The 15,923-nt window shown below is 36.6% G+C and overlaps 1 protein-coding gene across 23 annotated transcripts in view; it reads right to left on the bottom strand.

Annotated features, from left to right (window-relative positions):
* EVI5 (ecotropic viral integration site 5) overlaps positions 1-15,923 on the bottom strand; it is a 234,100-nt gene that overhangs the window by 108,571 nt on the left and 109,606 nt on the right. For 22 of the 23 annotated variants that reach the window (XM_082477022.1, XM_082477023.1, XM_082477024.1 and 19 more), the window contains one exon: positions 6,378-6,438. In XM_082477022.1, the coding sequence (XP_082333148.1) occupies positions 6,378-6,438 (61 nt within the window). Of the gene's footprint in view, positions 1-4,961; positions 5,136-6,377; positions 6,439-15,923 lie in introns of those variants that run through there. The other variant, XM_082477021.1, reaches the window with a different exon arrangement.

Below are 15,923 nucleotides of genomic sequence, written 5' to 3'. Positions count from 1 at the left end.
AGGTGGATTCTTAACCACTGTGCCACCAGGTAAGTCCCAAATATGCTTTTATCTTTATTTCAAATGGAATTTCTTTTTTCCAAGATACTTTTGAAATGTTTATTGCTGCTATATAGGAAAGTTAATGACTAAAATCTACCACTTGACTGATTTCTCATTAATTTTTGAGTATCCTTACTTTTAATCACATTTCCTAGAACTAATTAAAAAGGTGTTTTCTAAACTTTAAAGTGAAAACCACAAAGAGAAAGAGCAACAGATACATACACTTAAAAAGAGAGACTTTTTTGACCTACCAAATTAGAAAAGAAAATGAGACTAAGAGTGAGAGCAAGAATGAAATACCTAATGTACACAAGGTATTAGTGAAATGGAAACGCTGCCAAGAACATATCCTGGAAATATTCTTTAGGAAATTTACTTAGTACATACTGAATGTCTTAAAAATACTAATACCCTATAATTCAGTAATTCTACTTTTTACAACTGACTATAGAAATAGAAGGTACCACAAAACTTTATATACAAAGATGTTAACATAAGCATTATTTTTTAATGATGAAAAACGAAACACAACCTAAATATGCCAAAATAGGGGAATCTCAGTTTCAAACAAACCACTCTGTTCTTTCCAGCTTACTCATTTTATGAAGTAACCCAAACTCAATAATCCTCCTTCTCGTTGGGATAATCCATGGATCCTACCAACTTTTCACTGTCCCTCACTGCCTGATATCCTCTCTTCCCAAACAAAGTTTAATTTCCAATCATTGCAGACTTTCCCTTGCTTTTATCCCCCCTTTCCCTTTTCTTTAGTAGTGAGCATACTTGCCTGGGAAACCACTACTCTGGGTCAACACACCGACAACTCTTGAGTCTGCACCTCAGCCAGTAAATATGACCAAAGAAAAATAAAACCGTAAAGTTTATTTCAATTAACAATCACTAAATTCAGTTGGACTCTTAATGCATCCTAGCAATAACGTGTTTCCTTAGTCCATTCCTTCTCCCACCTTCTTAGATCACTATTTCATACTTTCTCCTCTTTCTTCAAACCAGCAACCCTCCACCCTACTGTCACTCTCAGATGATAATCCTGTTTCTGATTTCAATGAAAAAATTGAAGCAATCACAATAGAACTTCACAACATCCTACAACCAACATCTTACCTACATTTTTGCCCATATATTTTACATTCTCTCTTGTTCTTTTTTAAAATAAATTTATTTATTTATTTATTTTTGGCTGCATTGGGTCTTCGTTGCTGCACGCGGGCTCTCTCTAGTTGCAGTGTGCTCATAAGATGTGGTTGTTTTGGTGTTGATTCTTTTTTTGAGCTGGGGCTACTCTTCATTGCAGTGCACAGGCTTCTCATTGCGGTGGCTTGTCTTGTTGTGGAGCATGGGCTCTAGGTGTGTGGGCTTCAGTAGTTGTGGCACGTGGGTTTCAGTAGTTGTGGCTCACTGGCTCTAGAGAGCAGGCTCAGTAGTTGTGGTGCATGGGCTTAGTTGCTCCATGGCATATGGGATCTTCCCAGACCAGGGCTCGAACCCGTGTTCCCTGCATTGGCAGGCGGATTCTTAACCACTGTGCCACCTGGGAAGTCCCCTTTCTTTAGCATTTGACACAGTAAATGGCTCTCTCTTTCTGAAACACTCTTTTCTCTTGGCTTCTAGGACATCATATTTCCCTGGTGTTCTCCTACTTTGCTGATTAGTTCTTGGTCTTCCTAACTTTTAAATGTTGGCTTACTCTCAGGCTTAATTCTCGTACTCTGCTATTTAATCTACATCCATTCCCCAGGTAATCTCATCTACTCTCATGGCTTTTAATATGATCATATCAATAACTGTCAAATTTTTATTTCCAGCTTGTCCTCTCTTAACTCCAACTTTAAATACAGTTAAGTACCCTACATATGAACCTTCAAGTTGCGAACTTTCAAAGATTTGAACGTGTGTTCTTAAAACTGCACCTTGCCCTCCGTCTCCTATTGCTGACAATCCTTCAGCTCTACCATCTTCCACCTCCTCTCCCTCTTCCAGTCAGTAATTCGAAGCCAGCCCCTGTATGCTAGCTGTGGTACTGTACTACTGTACTTTTCAAGGTACAGTACTATAAGATTAAAAATGTTTATTTTTTTGTGTTTGTTTTTTTGTGTATCATTTGTGTGAAAAGCATTATAAACCTATTACAGCACAGTACTATATAGCCGACTGTGTTAGTTGGGTACCTAGGCTAACTCTGTTGGACTTTACAAACAAACTGAACTTACGAACGCACTCTCTGAACAGAACTCGTTCATACACAGGGGACTTACTGTATTTCGAGGAGCTACTTGAACAGCTCCTGGGTATCTCATACTTAATATAACCAAAACTGGGGCTCTTGGTATTCCTCCTGTAGACTTTCCCATTGCAGGTACTGGGAACTGCATTTTTCTAACTGCTCAGGCCAAAGTCCTTGATTCCTGTCTCTCTGACACCTCCACAATCAGCTATACCTTTAAAACCTATTCAGAATCCACTCATTTCGTAACACTTCAGTCCAAGCGCCACCACCACCCCTTGCCTGCATTACTTCACCAGCTTTCTACTTAATATCCCTGCTTCTGCTCTTACCCCCTGCAATATACTCTCAACACAGCAGCCAGAAGATGCACTGAAAACTTAAGTCAGATCTTGTCCTTCTCTACTGAAAACCCCAGTGGCTCACCAGAGTAAAAGCTAAAGTCTTCACATGTTCAGCAACTCCCTACATTATCTGCAGTGTGCAACACCTTACCTCCTTTCACGTCCCTCATCTTCATGTCGTCCCATCACTACTCCTCATCAGCACGCTCCTGACCAGACCCTGCTCTCCTTATATATCCAGCTCCCTCACTTCTTTCAGGTCTTTATTCAAAGGTAACCTGGTCAACTTCTCTAAACTTTTAATCCGAACACTATCATTTTATTTTCCCTTCCCTAAGATACTTTTTTCCTCTGTTTAACACTTATCACAATCTAAAACACTGTACATTTTACTTATTGTCTGATTTCCATGCTAGAATGTAAGTACCACAAGGGCAGGAATTGGTCTGTCTCATAAACACATCTCAAGTGCCTAGAACAGTGTTTGGGCATGTAGCAGGCACTGTAAATATCTGTTAAATGAATGACTTCTTAAATAAATTATGCTATTATATCCCCATTGGATTTTATTAAGTAGCTATTCATTTTTTTTTGCTATTCATTTTTTAATGAAAAGTTTGTAATGCCACAAAAAATGTGCATCCAAATCCTTCCTACATCACAATACGTTAAAGTTTCTCTTGCAGAGTGGTAGTGTGTATACACTGAAGAACATGTATGGGTCTCAGACTAACCCAAATCAGAGTTCAAACTCTTGACTTCTACCACTTTTTGTCAGTATGATCACTAGCTTATTATTTGAGCTTTCTGAACCTTAGTTTCTTCATAGAAAGATAAACAACCCTTTCATAAGGTTATTGGAAGAATAAAAGGAGATAATGTATGTAAATTATCCTTCATATATTAAGTGTTGAATAAATGTGTCAGTACTAGTACTTTATATTGATTGTTCAATATAATTCCTGGATGACTTAGATAATACTTGTCATGTTTTCTTTTTTTATGTTAGGCCATGAAAACACAGATTTTTTATATTACGCTCTAGTTTTCAGCATATCTGGAATATTCCATAATTTTTGAAATAAGAAAAAATATCCAAATTTTGACTAAAAACCAGTCAGAATTTCTAACTCCTCTTCACAGGGCTTAAATCTCTATACCTCAAAACACAAATTTAAACATAAATTCATATGTCTATCTTAAATAGAGTAGGGGATAAAGGCTCTTCTTTTTTAAAGATCTGTGGTTTATCCCAACATAAGCTAGAATTTTAATATTTCTTACCTCTTCCCCCTCAGGTGGAACATCAAGAGATTGGAAGAAGATACTGACAAAGGTGTTTCTATTAACAAAAATCTCGCACAGTAAAATGTAAGATCTACCGTATAAAATCATTATTATCAAAATCTTCCTGTAACACCTCAGAAAAGGAATGGAAAATACTTGAAAGTCACCATCTTGATCAGGGAGCTGACAGATATAATTCTTAGCGTAAAGGTCACTGACCCGAAGGTCAAACCTTAAACACATGTCACAGCATCAAAGGCTGATTTTTTTACTTCTGTATCAAAACATCACATAATTATGATCATACTATTTGTGTAAAGAACAGTGTAAGATTATCTCCCTGAAGGCTTTTGAGGAGAACCAAGGCAAGAAAGTACTAGTTTAACAGAATTCATTCCCTTGTAAAAGGGACTTTGGGGGAGGGGAAGGGAATGTGAATAAGGAAGTGACATTTCCCAATGAAGAGAGAGGCTCCATGATACATGGCTAATTAATTGTAAATAAGGTGGTCTTCTGGTTGCGAATGAGATGAATTGCCAGGTCCAACTAAAAAATCAGACATATGCAAACATGAAGTTAAAAAAGTACAGTTACACAAAAATTGTTTTGGCTTTGCCCTTCAGAGGGCAGGAGGAATGAAGAAAGGAATGAAAATGGTACAAGAGTAAAAAAAGAACTATGTGGAAACAAGATTTTATAAAAGGAACTGTCTCTGAGATCAGCGTATTTATTTATCCAATGCACTCCACTAACTTTTTAAACATTTTTCCCCCAGATTCTTCTCTATAAACAACTTTGTGCCATCTGTTTTTGCCTAAAACATACTCGAAAGTATTTTATGAGGTATATGAACTATAACTTTCCCCAAAAATCAAAATTTGAAAAAGACTGCAAATATAGGCTAATGTCTGCTAGATCTTTTTGAAAAGGCTTTTTGCTATTCCTACATTCATGTGACTTAATTTTAAAAAAACTTCTTCAAGAGCAAGGACTGTTCATAGAACTGTTAATTTATTTTTTATTTTTTTGCAACTACAAGCATGATGAAATGAACAGGATGGCTTCCCCATCCTCAGATTCTTGATTTGCAGTTCCAAATATTCGTGGTATGCAATAACCCATGCTCTCTCCCCACTCATCAGGATGGTATACTTTTTACTTTCAGTAGGTTGAAGTGAAGGGTATGGATTTAATATTATCCTTACTCATGGAACCTAAAAGAAAAGCAAATGGTAGAGCAGCAGGTGGGTGACAGAACAAAAAAGAAAAAGAGGGAAAAACATCCACAGGGATCTTTTCCTTCTCTCCTCCTCTCTCTCTCTGAAAAATGTATAAGTATCTATTTCCAACAGATAGTGAGTAGGTGATAGAAACGGAAACAAAACATCTATAAAAGGGAGACAGAGTTGATGAGGGAAGAGACTGTCTCCCAGGAGGCTTCTGAGCAGGATTATGGTAAGAAAGAGTAGTAATTTAACAGAACCCATTCCCTAGTAAAAAGGCATGTGGGGTGTGAGTAATGAAGTGTTATTTTATAGCAAGGCTAAATTAATACATGGCTAGGGAACTGTAAATAAGATGGTCATCGAATGTCTTGCCAGGTTGAAGTAAAAAATCAGACACATCCAAATATACAGTTTTTTTTTAAAGTGGAGTCATTCAATAGATTTGTTTTGTTTTTGTTTCTTTTTTTTTTTTTTTTCAGGCAGTTGGGGGGAAAATAAAAGGTAAGGAATTTGATCAGCCAGTCACTGAGTTCCTTCACTAACTCATGCTTCTATTCATTATCTCCATCCTGAAATATCAGCATAAATGCCAATTCAATTTTCCTTAACACCCAGCTCACACAATGCCAAAGATCCTCAACAATTTCTGGCCTACAGGGATACAAACAAGAATTTTAAGGTACACGTGGGAATTTACATGTCCTTCAAATTGAAAATCTACCTGTTTCTCTGAACAGTAATTCAGAAATAATCTTTGGTTAGCAATGAGAAAATTTAATTAGTCAAAACTTTCTGCATCTCTAAGGCAGCCATAATTAGTTCTAATGCAATGATCTACTCTATTTGGTCTCCTTTATACTATAATGCTGTTAGTCTCAGCATGTTACAGATTATCTTCTCTATAACTTTTTAAAACATGCTTAAATGAAATGATAATTATCTTCCCCAAAGAAGTATTTTCTCCTGATGACCCACCAATAAATCCAGAAAAAGGGAGAAGCTGCTTTCTTTCACACTAGAACAAAAACCACTTCAGTCACATTATTCTGGTTTCTGAAATGTCTGTTTTTAACTATAATCTAGTGGGATGGTAAATTTATCAATAAATAAATACAAACATCATTGCTAAATTTACGACAGGTAATAAATATATCAACATAACATCTATTGCCAAATAACTGACTTTAATGAATTTATGTTCAGTACTTTTAAAAGTCCTAAGATGCTTACTTTAATTTCAACTTGTTCTTCCATTTCTTTAGTTTTTATTGTAGTATATTCCTTTTCAAGCCTGAGAAAGAAAAAAAAAAAAAAAAAGTTAAAGGTATGCTTTCATTCCAAACTAGTTACGGAAATTAGAAAATTTAAAACCATATATTAACACAAAATACAATTTTGCTATGTTCCCCCAACTTATGACTTGAGATACTTGAAATCAGAAAAATCATCTCAATAGTTATACAGGTTATCATGAAAAAAAAAATTACTTCAAAAATAACAAATATAAGAACCACACAAAAGTAAACTTTAGAAAGTAAAATCCTATAAAGCACCAGAGAACTGAGTTTAGAGATTCTATTCAGCCCTTAACTTACAGAAGAACCACAAACCCCTCCTTCTCAAATTAAAATACACTGATAAAGTTCAACTGGATCTTAACTAAACTTGACTAGAAATTTCTAAGGGGAGAAAAGGAACGACTCTTCCTAACAAAAAAATTCCAGTTAATAAACGTAGAAAGAATGAGGCAAATATAAAAATCACCATTAGAACTCCACAATAAATAACTGCCATAGGCAAGAAAAATGAATGAATGTTAAAATTAGTGGGTAAAAGTTTAAGCACAGTCTCAAAGTATCTCTCCCCAAATATTTACTAATTACAAAGGAAAAAATAGTAAATTTATAGTACAGGATCTTAGCAGACAGCATCTGAGCCAAATGATGAAGGTTAACATCACCAGTAATGCCTATTGACATGACACACCCCCTGTTAAAATGTGCTGAGAAAGGCACCTCACCTCTGTGGTATCTTACCAATAATGCATATCCTCAATCTAATCAAGAGAAATCATCAAACCCCAATTGAAGGACATTCTAAAAAATATTTGACCAGCTCGCATCAGAAGTGCCAAGGTCAGAAAAGACAAGAAAAGACTGAACAACTGTCATGGACTGTAGGAGAGTAAGAAATAACAAATGCAATGTACTATTTTTGCAACTCTACTATAAACACAAAATTATCTTAAAAAATGATCGGCCATCCAAAAATTACTTCTACCAAATTATTTTTATATCTTACTCTCAATCAAAAATGTTAATAACAAGTTAAACCCTCCAAACAATAACCAGGCCCCAGATAACTTATAGCTTCTTTTAAAGATCAAGTTCTCCCTCAAAGGACAAGAATCTATTATTTACTATGTATAATTTCATTTATCTCACAGAACATTTTTTTACTGTGGTAAAATACACATAACAAACTTTACCATCTTAACTATTTTTAAATGTACAGTTCAGTGGTATTAAATACATTTATAATGTTGTGCAGCCATCACCACCATCATGTCCACAGCTTTTTTTATCTTATAAAACTGAAACTCTGTACCTATGAAACAATAACACCCCATTTCCCCCTCTCACCAGGCCCTGGCTACAACCATTTTACATTCTGTCTATGTGAGTCTGACAACACTAAGTATCTCATATAAGTGGAATCATACAGTATTTGTCCTATTGTGACTGGCTTATTTCACTTAGCATAATGTCCCCATAGTTCACCCGTATTATACCATACATTGAGCGTCTCCTTATGTGCTAATTGACCATTTATATTTCTTCTTTGGAGAAATGTCTATTCAAATTCATTGTCCATTTTTTAATCCAGCTGTTTAGTTTTTGGCTGTTGAGTTTTAAGAGTTCTGTATATATTCTAGATATTAATGTTTTATCAGATATGTGATTTGCAAACATTTTCTCCCATTCTGTGGGTTGCCTTTTTCTGTTGAATGTCTTAGAATACACAAAAATTTTCTCAAAGTACAGTAAAATTTTATTTTTAAATTTTATGAGCCTCTAATGGATAGAACATTTCTGAATTTTTTATTTTTATTTTTTCTTCCAGTTTTATTGAGATATAACTGACATACAGCGTCGTATAAGTTTAAGGTGTACAGCATAATGATTTGACTTATATACATCATGAATTATTACCACAATAAGTTTAGTGAACATCCATTACCGCATATAGATTAAAAATTTTTATTTATTTATTTACTTCATTTATTTTTGGCTGCGTTGGGTCTTCCTTGCTGCCTGCGTACTTTCTCTAGTTGCAGCAAGCGGGGGCTACTCTTCGTTGCGGTGTGTGGGCTTCTCATTGTGTTGGCTTTTCTTGTTGCGAAGCACAGGCTCTAGGCACGCAGGCTTCCGTAGTTGTGGCTCACAGGCTCTAGAGCGCAGGGTCAGTAGTTGTGGCGCATGGGCTTCGTTGCTCTGTGGCATGTGGGAACTTCGCGGACCAGGGCTTGAACCCTTGGCAGGCGGATTCTTAACCAGCATGCCACCAGGGAAGCCCCAACCTGTTACATTTTTAAATTAAAGTTGTTCCGCTCTAGGGCTTAAAATAGAAAATTTTTTTCCTTGTGATGGGAACTCAGAATTTACTCTCTTAACAACCTTCATATATAATGTACAGCAGTGTTATCTATCTTTATCATGTTATACATTACACCCCCAGTATTTATTTATCTAAAAACTGGAAGTTTGTGCCTTTTGACTGCCTTTATCAATTCCCCCTCTCTTGGCTCCCATCTCTAGTAACAACAAATCTGATCTCTTTTTCTATGAGCTTATTTGTTTCTGAAATATAACTGACCTACAACACTATGTTAGTTCCTGGTACACAACATAGTGACTTGACATTTCTATACATTTCAAAAGGATCACCTAACAAAGCTATTATATAACTACTGACCATAGTCTCCACACTGTACATTTCACACTGAGGACTCATTTTGTAACTGAAAGTTTTTACCTCTTAATATCCAAATTTTAAATTTTTCATGAACTTTAGTTTGTCTATTTTTTCTTTTGTTGTCTGTGCCGTTGGTGTCATATGCAAGATATCATTGCCAAATCCAATGTCATGAAGCTTTTGCCCTATGTTTTCATCTAAGAGTTTTAGTTTTAGTTCTTATATTTAGATCTTTGATCCATTTTGACTTAAATTTTGCATATGGTGTTAGATGAGGGTCCAACTTCATATTTTCGCATGTGGCTATCCGGTTTTCTCTGTACCATTTGTTGAAAGACAGTCCTTTCCATATTGAATGGCCTCAGCATCCTTGACAAAAATCATTTGATCATGTATGTAACGGCTTATTTCTATCTTTATTCCAGTGCCAACCTGTTTTGATTACTGTAGCTTTGCAGTAAGTTTAGAAATCAGGATGTGTGAGTCCTCCAGCTTTGTTGATCTTGTTCAAGATTATTTTGGCTATTTGGGGTCCTTTAAGGTTCCATATGAATTTTAGAATGGGGTTTTCTATCTGCAAAAAAGATGTCATCAGTATTTTGATAAGGACTGCACTGAATCTGTAGATCTTTTTGGGTAGTATTGACATCTTAACAAGATTAAGTCTTCCAATCCTTGAACATGGGATGTGTTTCCATTTGTTTATATCTTTAATTTCTTGCAGTAATGTTTTGATGTTTTCATTATACAAGTCTTTCGCCTCCTTGGTTAAGTTAATTCCTAAGTATTTCTTTTGATGCTACTGAAAAATAAAACTTCTTCACTGATCCATTGGTTGTTCAAGAGTGTGTTGTTTAATTTCAAAAAAATTGCTGTTTCCGGTTTTACTTCTGTTATTGATATCTAACTTCAACTTGTTACAGCTGGAGAAGATATTTTGTACATCTCTTAAAATCTACTGAGACTTAACAGTGTTGTTATTGGGTAGAGTGTTCTGTGTATCTCTATTAGATATAGTTGGTTTATTGTGTTGAGTCCTCTATTTCCTTACTTATATTCTCTCTGGCTGTTCTATCCATTACTGAGAGTGGGATATTGAAGTCTCCAACTACTACTGTAGAACTGTCCATTTCTCACTTCAATTCTGTCCATTTTTGCTTCACATATTTTGATAGTCTGTCATCGGCGTATAAATGTTTATAATTGTTACACCTATTGCTATATTGAACCTTTCATTAATATATATTACCTGTCTTTGTCTCTTGGAAACTTTTAAAATTAAAGTCTGTTTTGTCTGATATTACTATAGCTACCTCTGTTCTCTTTTGTTTACTATTTGCATGGAATATCTTTTCCCAACCTTTTGCTTTCAATCTATTTGCATCTTTGGATCTAAAATGAGTCACCTGTAGATAACATATAGTTGGATCATGTGGTTTTCCCCATTCTGCCAATCTATGTCTTTTGGAGACTTTAATTCATTTACTTTTAAAGTAAGTACTGATAAGGAAGGACTTACTGTCATTTTGCTATTTGTTTTCTATATGCCTTGTAGCTTTTTTTGTCCCTCATTTCCTGCATTATTGTTGTCTTTAGTGTTTAGTTGGTTTTTTTGTAGTGAAATGCTTAAATTCCTTTCTAATTTCCTATTGTGTATATTCCATTGTTATTTTCTTTGTGGTTCCATGGAGATTATATTAACATTCTAAAGTTATAATACTCTAATTTGAATTTATAGCAGCTTAACTTCAATAATATACAAGAACTCTGCTCTTTTATAGCTTCTTTCCCACCGCTTTTGGTTACTGGTCACAAAAACATGTATTTATACATTGTGTGCCCCAAAACACAAACTAATGATTCTTTTAAATCTATTAGTCTCCTAAATAATGTAGAAAACAAGACTTGGAGATACAAACAAAAATTACAATACTAGTAGCTTTTAGACTAATAATTGCTTTTTTAAAAAATGTATTAATTTATTAAATCATGTAGAAAACAAAAAGTGGAGTTACAATCCACTGTTATGATAATAATAGCTTTCATAATTGCCCATGTGTTTGCCTTAATTAAGACCTTCATTTTGTGATATGACTTTGAGTTACTGTTTCGTGAGTGTCCTTTCATTTCACCCTGCAGGAATGAGTATTTCCTGAAGGGCAGATCTAGTGATAACGAGCTTAGCCTTCATTCACCTGGGAATGTCTCGATTTTTCCCTCACTTTTGAAAGACAGTTTTGCCAGATACAGGATTCTTGACTGTTTTTCCTTTTAGCCCTTTGGATATGAAGGCCCACTTGTCTTCTGGCCTCCAAAGTGTCTGATAAGAAGTATGTTTATAATCTTATTGAGAATCCCTTGTACATAATGATTGGCTTCTCTTTTGCTGCCTTCAAGATTTTCTCTCTCTTTGCCTTTTGCAAGTCTGATTATAATGTGTCTTGGTGTGGGGTCTTTTTCACATCACTTTACTTGGAGTTCAATGAGTTTCTTAAATGTTTATATTCATGTCTTTCAACAAATTTGTTAAGTTTTCAGCCATTATTTCTTCAAACATTCTCTCCCTCCACCCCACCTTCTCAGATTCCCACAATGTGTATGTTGGTCCACTTGATGGTATCCCGCAGGTCCCTTAGGCTCTGTTCACTTTTCTTGGGTCTTTTTTGTTGTTGCTGTTCCTCAAACTCAGTTATTTCCAGTATCCTATCTTCAGGTTCACTTATTCTTCTACCTGCTCAAATCTGCCTTTCAATCACTCTAGTGAACTTTTCATTTCAGTTATTGTACTTTTCAGATCCAGAATTTCTTTTTGGTTTGTTTTTAGATTTTCTATCCCTTTACTGATATTTCCATCGTGTTCATACATCTTTTTTACTTTTCCCACATCTTCCTTTATTTCTTTGAGCATCTTTTAAAGTCTCTACCAAATCTGCCATGAAGTCTCCTTCAGATACAGTTTATTTTTTTCCTTTGAATGGGTCATATTTTCCTGTTTCTTTACATGCCTTGATTTTTTTGTTGTTGAAAACTAGACATTTGAATCTAGTAATGTGGTAACTCTGAAAATCAGATTCTCCCCCTCCCCAGAATTTGCTGGGGGATTTTTTGTTATTGTTTTTGTCTTTTTGATTGTTATAGGCTGTCTCTGTGTTGATGACCAACCTGAGCTGTAAACTTATGGTATCCGCAGGTCTTTTCTGAGCCTCTCCCTTGGGCATGCACAGTAACGTTTTAATTTTCTCCATATATGCAGTTGTTTTTGAACGTGCTAGTCTTTTGTGTCTGGCTCCCAAAAGGGGAAAAAGAAAAAAATGAAGGGGAGAAAAGGGCACAAGCCCTTTAAATCTCTTGGCAGTCTCTTCAGCCAGAGGAAGAGGTGCAACAACAGTGGAGAGAGGTGCAACATCAATGGGGAGATGTGCAACAACAACTTCTTTGCACCTGTCCGATCATAAACAGTGATCAGGAATCAGAGCACAGATCCCCAATATGTGGAGGACACGGTCTTTTTTGCCCACCCTGACTCCCACAAGCTGCATGCAGGCTGTTCCAGGAATACAAGCACAGCTGCCTGTCAGTGGCTAAGGGGTAGAGAATGGGTAATGTGCTAAGACCTGAACTGATCAAATTAACTGCAATTTACCATGCCTACCCCTAGAAGTTACAAGTCTTCAATAGACTTCAGAGTTCCAAAATAGTTAACATCAGACAGATTCTGGCAGTGCCAACTATTGTCTAGGTGGCAGACAGATTCCTGGTGCTTCCTACTCTGCCATCTTTTCACAATCTTCTGTCCACAGTGACTATGTAATATGCCAATTTTGAGACTTAGAAAGAAGGAGAAACTTGCCTAAGGTCACACCCTTAACTGCTACACTGCTATGTCTCTTACTTTGGTATGTCTAAAAGAATACAGGATATCCAAAAAATTTTGATTCTAAAAAGGTGCGAAACATTTTGAACAATGGCTGCACTGTTGAAATAACTTTATAGCCTTCACAAATGACTACTGTGAAGTAGATATTTTGTAATGTATTGTGATAAATGTCATCATTACTCATTCACAAACCTACAACAAAACACTACGAGTTATCATTTAATCCTTGTTTCCCAATTCAGTCACCAAGCATGTTCAATTCAACCACCTTAACACTGCTCTAAAATTCAGTATTACTTTTTCATCTGCATTGATCATTTTTTAAAATAAACTTTATTTTTTAGAACGGTTTTAGATTTACAAAATAATTAGAAGAGTACAGAGTTTCTATAGACCCCATCCCCAGTTTCTCCTAGGTTTACATCTTACATTAGTATAGTACATTTATGACAATTAATGAACCAATATTAATACATTATTGACAACTAAAGTCCATACTTTACTCAGGTTTCCAAAATTTTTGGCTAATGTCCTTTTTCTACTCTAGGATCCCATCCAGGATACCACACTACATTTAGCTGTCACGTCTTCTTAAAGTTCCATGGTTAGGACAGTTTCTCAGACTTTCCATGTTTTTGATGACCCTGACAGTTTGAGGAGTACTGGTCATCAGGTATTCTGTAGTATGTCCCTCAACTGGGATTTGTCTCATGCTTTGCTCATGATTATACTGGTATTATGGGTTTTGGGGGAGGAAGACCACAGAGGTTAAGTCCCATTTTCATCACATCACATCAAAGGTATAAACTATCAACAGGATACCACTGTTGATGTTGACCTTGATCACCTGGCTGAGGTGTGATCAGGTTTCTGCAAACCTACTTCCAAGTAGCTGCAAAGCTCCCTCGTTCTCCCTTCACTGGTAGTATTTTTAGGCCTTTGTTATGGCTTATCTAAATTACTAGAGGAATCTTTTAATTGTTCTTGCTACTTGTCAGTTTCTTAACTCAATCTTTTCTAAACACTATTACCAGAGTGGTATTTTTTGGGGACTTCCCTGGTGGCACAGTAGTTAAGAATCAGCCTGTCAATGCAGGCAACATGGGTTCGAGCCCTGGTCCGGGAAGATCCCATATGCCATGGAGCAACTAAGCCCATGTGCCACAACTACTGAGCCTGCGCTCTAGAGCTTGCGAGCCACAACTACTGAGCCCACATGCTACAACTACTGAAGCCTGTGCACCTAGAGCCTGTGCTCCACAACAAGAGAAGCCACCGCAATGAGAAGCCTGCACACCACAACAAAGAGTAGCCCCCACTTGCCTCAACTAGAGAAAGCCCGCGCACAGCAACGAAGACCCAACGCAGCCAAAATAAATAAATAAATAATTACATTTATTTATTTATTTTAAAGAATAATAATTTTAAAAAATAAAAATAAAAATGTTGATTTGGATCATGTCATTCCCAGAGTTAAAATGATTAGGTGGCTAGGGCTTCCCTGGTGGCGCAGTGGTTGAGAATCTGCCTTCCAATGCAGGGGATACGGGTTCGAGCCCTGGTCCGGGAAGATCCCACATGCCACGGAGCAACTAGGCCCGTGAGCCACAACTACTGAGCCTGCGCGTCTGGAGCCTGTGCCCCGCAACAAGAGAGGCCGCAACAGTGAAAGGCCCGCGCACCACGATGAAGAGTGGCCCCCGCCTGCCGCAACTAGAGAAAGCCCTCGCACAGAAACAAAGACCCAACACAGCCAAAAATAAATAAATAAATAAATAAATAAAATAAAACAAAAAAAATACTATACTCTTAAAAAAGAAAACTATATTTAAAAAAAAATGATTAGGTGGCTATCCATTACCTTCAGACTACATTTCAAAGGCTTACCAAAAGTAATCAAGGCTCTTTGGAGAAATGCCTTTTTCCTGTGTAGAAGGAAGTAAGGTACAAGATGAATCTGGAATATTTTGTTGCCCTAAAAGTAAGGGAATTCTCAAAGAATCATGGGAACTTGTCAAAAAGACATGGCAGCCAGCTTGAAGGGGTTCCCAGTGGACAAAGCAGGGACAACTTGAGAGTAATGGACTATAATTCACAAAATAAAATAAGACACAGTGGACTTCCCTGGTGGTGCAGTGGTTAAGAATCCGCCTGCCAATGCAGGGAGCATGGGTTCCATCCCTGGCCCGGGAGGATCCCACATGCTGGGGAGAAACTACCGAGCCCATGCACCACAACTACTGAGCCTGCACTCTAGAGCCCGCGAGCCACAACTACTGAGCCCGTGTGCCACAACTACTGAAGCCCATGCGCCTAGAGCCCGTGCTCTGCAACAAGAGAAGCCACGACAATGAGAGGCCCACGCACCGCAACAAAGAGTAGCCCCTGCTTGCCTCAACTGGAGAAAGCCCATGTGCAGCAACAAAGACCCAACACAGCCAAAAAATGAAAACAAACAAATTAATTAAAAACAAACAAACACAGGGCTTCTCAAAAACCAGTCTGAAAACCACCTAGTAGTTCTTAAAAAAAAAAAAAAAGACTCAGTGGATTCACACAGATATAAATAAATAAATAAAATAAGCAAGCAAGCAAGCAAAGAGATAACTAAAAAGAGAAAGAAGGGAAACCTCTTCCTTACACTAGAATGCCAATTAATAAGGAAGGAATGAGGGAGTTGAGACAATCATAAACAGAGCCAAATATGGGGAGGGAAAGTTAGGTAAGGAACAGGATATTATATAATCTCAAAGTACCTTGACACAAATTACTGACTCATAAAAGAAAAAATAATAACTTTATAGTAGTGAAATCTGGCAGACATCACCTTAACCAAGTGATCAAAGCTAACATCATCTTCCTTAAGAAACTGAAAGTAGAGCTACTGTATGATCCTGCAATCCCACTCCTGGGCAAATATCTGG

This window comes from Balaenoptera physalus (genome assembly GCF_965194825.1).
Source record: "Balaenoptera physalus genome assembly, chromosome: 1".
Taxonomy (NCBI): domain Eukaryota; kingdom Metazoa; phylum Chordata; class Mammalia; order Artiodactyla; family Balaenopteridae; genus Balaenoptera; species Balaenoptera physalus.
Note: the sequence above shows the minus strand (reverse complement) of the source record. Positions and strands in the feature narration are given on the sequence as shown.